This window comes from Salmo trutta, unplaced genomic scaffold (genome assembly GCF_901001165.1).
Source record: "Salmo trutta unplaced genomic scaffold, fSalTru1.1, whole genome shotgun sequence".
In the NCBI taxonomy this organism is placed as follows: domain Eukaryota; kingdom Metazoa; phylum Chordata; class Actinopteri; order Salmoniformes; family Salmonidae; genus Salmo; species Salmo trutta.
Window position 1 is genome coordinate 4,091,404 of NW_021822992.1, and position 7,500 is coordinate 4,098,903.

General features: G+C 47.0%; 1 protein-coding gene across 1 annotated transcript in view; it reads left to right on the forward strand.

Moving 5' to 3' along the window:
• Positions 1-7,500, forward strand: part of LOC115187955 (sperm-associated antigen 1) — a 53,129-nt gene that overhangs the window by 36,241 nt on the left and 9,388 nt on the right. Inside the window, exons 14-15 of the mRNA XM_029747045.1 lie at positions 1,136-1,293; positions 3,344-3,485. Of these exons, the coding sequence (XP_029602905.1) occupies positions 1,136-1,293; positions 3,344-3,485 (300 nt within the window). The remainder of the gene's footprint in view (positions 1-1,135; positions 1,294-3,343; positions 3,486-7,500) is intronic.

The window sequence follows — 7,500 nt, forward strand, 5'->3', positions numbered from 1 at the left end:
TACCTGCTGTCCTCCAGCTACTGCAGCGCCATGCTATTTATACACTGTGAATTACTTGCAGTCCTCCAGCTACTGCAGCGCCATGCTATTTATACACTGTGAATTACTTGCAGTCCTCCAGCTACTGCAGCGCCATGCTATTTATACACTGTGAATTACCTGCAGTCCTCCAGTCCTCCAGCTACTGCAGCGCCATGCTATTTATACACTGTGAATTACCTGCTGTCCTCCAGCTACTGCAGCGCCATGCTATTTATACACTGTGAATTACCTGCTGTCCTCCAGCTACTGCAGCGCCATGCTATTTATACACTGTGAATTACCTGCAGTCCTCCAGCTACTGCAGCGCCATGCTATTTATACACTGTGAATTACCTGCTGTCCTCCAGCTACTGCAGCGCCATGCTATTTATACACTGTGAATTACCTGCAGTCCTCCAGCTACTGCAGCGCCATGCTATTTATACACTGTGAATTACCTGCTGTCCTCCAGCTACTGCAGCGCCATGCTATTTATACACTGTGAATTACCTGCAGTCCTCCAGCTACTGCAGCGCCATGCTATTTATACACTGTGAATTACCTGCAGTCCTCCAGCTACTGCAGCGCCATGCTATTTATACACTGTGAATTACCTGCAGTCCTCCAGCTACTGCAGCGCCATGCTATTTATACACTGTGAATTACCTGCTGTCCTCCAGCTACTGCAGCGCCATGCTATTTATACACTGTGAATTACCTGCTGTCCTCCAGCTACTGCAGCGCCATGCTATTTATACACTGTGAATTACCTGCAGTCCTCCAGCTACTGCAGCGCCATGCTATTTATACACTGTGAATTACCTGCAGTCCTCCAGCTACTGCAGCGCCATGCTATTTATACACTGTGAATTACCTGCAGTCCTCCAGCTACTGCAGCGCCATGCTATTTATACACTGTGAATTACCTGCAGTCCTCCAGCTACTGCAGCGCCATGCTATTTATACACTGTGAATTACCTGCAGTCCTCCAGCTACTGCAGCGCCATGCTATTTATACACTGTCCTGCTGCTTACATAACAGCAGGACAGCTGGGAGGATAACACGCTGTGTGTGTGTGTGTGTGTGTGTGTGTGTGTCTCCTGGTTCCTCCAGGATCACGAGGTTACTGATAGAGCAGGATGGAGAGCAGTGGAGAGAGAAACTACCTGAGATCCCTCTGGTCCCGCTGTCAGCTCAGCAGCACCGCAGGGAGGAACCGCCCAGCGCTGAGGTCCTACAGGCCAGAGCAGAGAAGGCCAATCACCACGCAGGTAGTGGGGGGGGGGAGAACCCTTTTTTTGGTTCCAGGAAAGAACTCTGTTGGGTTCCACGTAGAACTCTCTGGGGAAAAAGGGTTCTACATGGAACCCAATAGGGTACTACCTGGAACCAGAAGTGTTCTACCTGGAACCAAAAGTGTTCTACCTGGAACCAAAAGTGTTCTACCTGGAACCAAAAAGTGTTCTACCTGGAACCAAAAAGGGTTCTACCTGGAACCAAAAAGGGTTCTACCTGGAACCAAAAAGGGTTCTACCTGGAACCAAAAGTGTTCTACCTGGAACCAAAAGTGTTCTACCTGGAACCAAAAGTGTTCTACCTGGAACCAAAAAGTGTTCTACCTGGAACCAAAAAGGGTTCTACCTGGAACCAAAAAGGGTTCTTCAAAGGGTTCTCCTACGGGGACCGCTGAATAACTCTTTTAGGTTCTGGAGAGCACCTATTTTTCTAAGAGTGTCGTCACCCAGAAGCTAACCTGTGTTCCGCTGACCAGCCGTTTCCTCTGTCACGAGAGACTACATTCAGCCTGACTCACAGCATGAGTCCACAATGACCCCCTGCTCCCTATGTTGTTCACTCATTCTGGCCAGAGCCCATAGCACCCTATTCCCTTTATAGTGCACTACCTTTGGCCAGAGCCCATAGCACCCTATTCCCTTTATAGTGCACTACCTTTGGCCAGAGCCCATAGCACCCTATTCCCTTTATAGTGCACTACCTTTGGCCAGAGCCCATAGCACCCTATTCCCTTTATAGTGCACTACCTTTGGCCAGAGCCCATAGCACCCTATTCCCTTTATAGTGCACTACCTTTGGCCAGAGCCCATAGCACCCTATTCCCTTTATAGTGCACTACCTTTGGCCAGAGCCCATAGCACCCTATTCCCTTTATAGTGCACTACCTTTGGCCAGAGCCCATGGTTAAACGCAGTGCAGTAGGGAATAGAGGGACATTTTCTGTGCAGCAAGCATCATCATCATCATCATTCTTCATCCTCTTTCTGCTGTGAGCTGGAACCTTCAAAGGTCTTATAGTCTGCTGTAGGACTGGAGGAGGACAGAGAGAGGAGACAGACTGTCTCTACTGTCTCCCTAGCCCTATACCCCAGCCCTATAGCCCTATACCCCAGCCCTATAGCCCTATACCCCAGCCCTATAGCCCTATACCCCAGCCCTATACCCCAGCCCTATAGCCCTATACCCCAGCCCTATAGCCCTATACCCCAGCCCTATAGCCCTATACCCCAGCCCTATAGCCCTATACCCCAGCCCTATAGCCCTATACCCCAGCCCTATAGCCCTATACCCCAGCCCTATAGCCCTATACCCCAGCCCTATACCCCAGCCCTATAGCCCTATACCCCAGCCCTATAGCCCTATACCCCAGCCCTATAGCCCTATACCCCAGCCCTATAGCCCTATACCCCAGCCCTATAGCCCTATACCCCAGCCCTATAGCCCTATACCCCAGCCCTATAGCCCTATACCCCAGCCCTATAGCCCTATACCCCAGCCCTATAGCCCTATACCCCAGCCCTATAGCCCTATAGCCCTATACCCCAGCCCTATAGCCCTATACCCTAGGCCTATACTCCAGACCTAGTCCCCAGTCCCAGCCCCACCCCAGCCCCAGACCCAGTCCCAGTCCCAGTCCCAGCCCCACCCCCAGCCCCAGACCCAGCCCCAGACCCAGTCCCAGCCCCAGTCCCAGTCCCAGCCCCACCCCCAGCCCCAGTCCCAGCCTCAGGGCTGTGCTGCAGCCAACCATAATTTATGTTTTAACTGTGATTAATGGAAGAACGGAGCTGGCGGCAGCTTTTTCCCAGAACACCCCAGTGGTCTAATTGATTAGCTGTCCATTATCACATGAATGACTGCTGATTTGATCTATTTTTACCCTGGATTTTAAGGACAAAATTACCACAATCACTTATTTTGGGTGAAATACGATTCTTACAAAATAATAAAAACATTTTTGTCAAATTACTCAGTATGATGTCACACATTTACTCAACCAACACCGTTTCTTGCTTTGCCTTGCAGCTCAAAAAGCAGAAGTATGTTTCAATTCACTGAAACAAGAAGGAAATGAGTTTGTGAAGAAAGGCCAGTTCCAGGAGGCTGTGAGGACGTACAGTGAATGCCTTAAGCTGAAGCCAGAGGAATGTCCCGTCTATACCAACAGGTATGGACCTGTCCGTGTCGACTTCATCCTAACATGTACAGTGGCGTTCTGAAAGTATTCAAACACCTTGACTTATTCCACATTTTGTTACGTTACAGCCTTATTCTAAAATGGATTAACTTGTTCCCCTCTTCAATCTGCACACAATACCCCATAAGGACATCACAATACCCCATAAGGACATCACAATACCCCATAATGACATCACAATACCCCATAATGACATCACAATGCCCCATAATGACATCACAATACCCCATAATGACATCACAATACCCCATAATGACATCACAATACCCCATAATGACATCACAATACCCCATAATGACATCACAATACCCCATAATGACATCACAATACCCCATAATGACATCACAATACCCCATAAGGACAAAGCAAAAACAGGTTTTAATTTTCTTTTTATACAAATAATAAGACAAAATAAAATATAACATTTACATAAGTATTCAGACCCTTTACTCAGTACTTTGTTGAAGCACCTTTGGCAGCGATTACAGCCTCGAGTCTTCTTGGGTGTGACGCTACAAGCTTGGCACACATTCTTCTCTGCAGATCCTCTCAAGCTCTGTCAGGTTGGATGGGGAGCGTCGCTACACAGCTATTTTCAGGTCTCTCCAGAGATGTTAGATCGGGTTCAAGTCCGGGCTCTGATGCTGCCACCACCATGCTTCACCATAGGGATGGTGCCAGGTTTCCTCCAGATGTGACGCTTGGCATTCAGGCCAGAGTTCAATCTTGGTTTCATCAAACCAGAGAATCTTGTTTCTCATGGTCTGAAAGTCCTTTAGGTGCCTTTTGGCAAACTCCAAGCGGGCTGTCATGTGCCTTTTACTGAGGAGTGGCTTCCGTCTGGCCACTCTACCATAAAGGCCTGATTGGTGGAGTGCTGCAGAGATGGTTGTCCTTCTGGAAGGTTCTCCCATCTCCACAGAGGATCTCTGGAGCTCTGTTAGAGTACCCATCGGGTTCTTGGTCACCTCCCTGACCAAGGCCCTTCTCCCCCGATTGCTCAGTTTGGCCGGGCGGCCAGCTCTAGGAAGAGTCTTGGTGGTTCCAAACTTCTTCCATTTAAGAATGATGGAGGCCACTGTGTTCTTGGGGACCTTCAATGCTGCAGAAATGTTTTGGTTCCCTTCCCCAGATCTGTGCCTCGACACAATCCTGTCTCGGAGATCTACGGACAATTCCTTTGACCTCATGGCTTGGTTTTTGCTCTGACATGCACTGTCAACTGTGGGACCTTATATAGACAGGTGTTTGCCTTTCCAAATCATGTCTAATCAATTGAATTTACCACAGGTGGAATACAATCAAGTTGTAGAAACATCTCAAGGATGATCAATGGAAACAAGATGCACCTGAGCTCAATTTAGTCTCATAGCAAAGGGTCTGAATACTTATGTAAATAAGGTATCTGTTTTTTATGTTTTATAAATTTGCAACAAGAACCCCGGTCCGTGTAACCGGTGGGAACAGAACCCCGGTCTGTTTCTGAGGGGTGAGATTTTCCTCAGGAGAGTGTGACTCCAAATCACCTCTCCTACATATGATTTGAATATTGTAACCCCAGCCAGTCTGCCATGAGGTCAGTAAATCCAGTCAGACTAATCAGATGTGTTGTTGCTGTAGTGTGGAAATAGAAACGACAGCAAGGTCTCTCTCTCTCTCTCTCGCTCTCTCTGCTCTCTGCTCTCTCTGCTCTCTGCTCTCTCTGTCTCTCTCTCTCTGCTCTCTCTGTCTCTCTCTCTCTCTCTCTCTCCCACCAGAATCGCCTAGTTATAGACACAGTGTGTAACACAGAACAGGGTAGCGGAGCGTAAGTTGTCCTAGAAAGACATGCATCACGGGCTCTCCTGGGATGGGAAACCTGGGTCCTATTCATTCGGCACCAAAACGGAACAAACGGACTGAAACAGGGACGGACAACCTGAACTTGTCCAATAAGAAACGCTCATTGTCACTTTCTGTTGCAAAACATTTTGCTACGGTTTGCACTAATGAACATGACCCTGTTCTGTTTCTCATCCTCTCCCATCCCGCCTCTCCTCTCCCCCTCCTCTCCTCCTCCTCTCCTCTCCCCCTCCTCTCCTCCTCCTCTCCTCCTCCTCCTCTCCTCTCCTCCTCCTCTCCCCTTCCTCTCCTCTCCTCTCCTCTTCCTCATCTCCCTCTCCTCTTCTTCCTCTCCCCATCCTCTCCCTCCTCTCCCCCCCCTCCTCCTCTCCCCCTCCTCTCCTCTTCCTCTCCTCTCCCTCTCCCCCTCTCCCTCTCCTCTCCTCCTCCCCTCTCCCCTCCTCCTCCTCTCCCCCTCCTCCTCTCCCCCTCTCCCCTCCTCTCCCCCTCCTCTCCTCTCCCTCTCCCCCTCTCCCTCTCCTCCTCCTCCTCCTCTCCCCCTCTCCCTCTCCTCTCCCCCTCCTCTCCTCCTCAATAGCAGGTAGAGTAGTGTTGTCAGTGTTGACAGAGTGTGCTGTACCGTAGAGAGGAAAGGGCTGGCCTCGCTGACATGACTCACTGCACCCTACCTTTGTGTTCATGTCCTGTTCTGCATAAAGCCCTGTGTGTACAGCCAGTCACAGTACACACTCCACAGCCACATAGTGTGAACAACAAAAGGCCAGCTTTACAACACACACACACGACCTTAGGGAAGTGTTGAGAACGACAGAGAAATGACAGGGTTATCAATGTTAAAACACTGCAGCTTGTCTTGATGCAAGGAAATACAAGAGGCTGATTGTATGAGCTGTTACATACTGCCTCCATAGAGATACACTATAATACTGTTGTATTACATACTGCCTCCATAGAGATACACTATAATACTGTTGTTACATACTGCCTCCATAGAGATACACTATAATACTGTTGTTACATTCTGCCTCCATAGAGATACACTATAATACTGTTGTTACATTCTGCCTCCATAGAGATACACTATAATACTGTTGTTACATTCTGCCTCCATAGAGATACACTATAATACTGTTGTTACATTCTGCCTCCATAGAGATACACTATAATACTGTTGTTACATTCTGCCTCCATAGAGATACACTATAATACTGTTGTTACATTCTGCCTCCATAGAGATACACTATAATACTGTTACATACAGCCTCCATAGAGATGCACTATAATACTGTTACATACAGCCTCCATAGAGATACACTATAATACTGTTACATACAGCCTCCATAGAGATACACTATAATACTGTTACATACAGCCTCCATAGAGATACACTATAATACTGTTACATACAGCCTCCATAGAGATACACTATAATACTGTTACATACAGCCTCCATAGAGATACACTATAATACTGTTGTTACATTCTGCCTCCATAGAGATACACTATAATACTGTTGTTACATACTGCCTCCATAGAGACACACTATAATACTGTTGCTACATACTGCCTCTATAGAGATACACTATAATACTGTTGTTACATTCTGCCTCCATAGAGATACACTATAATACTGTTGTTACATACTGCCTCCATAGAGATACACTATAATACTGTTGTTACATACTGCCTCCATAGAGATACACTATAATACTGTTGTTACATACTGCCTCCATAGAGATACACTATAATACTGTTACATACAGCCTCCATAGAGATGCACTATAATACTGTTACATACAGCCTCCATAGAGATACACTATAATACTGTTACATACAGCCTCCATAGAGATACACTATAATACTGTTACATACAGCCTCCATAGAGATACACTATAATACTGTTACATACAGCCTCCATAGAGATACACTATAATACTGTTACATACAGCCTCCATAGAGATACACTATAATACTGTTACATACAGCCTCCATAGAGATACACTATAATACTGTTGTTACATTCTGCCTCCATAGAGATACACTATAATACTGTTGTTACATACTGCCTCCATAGAGACACACTATAATACTGTTGCTACATACTGCCTCTATAGAGATACACTATAATACTGTTGTTACATTC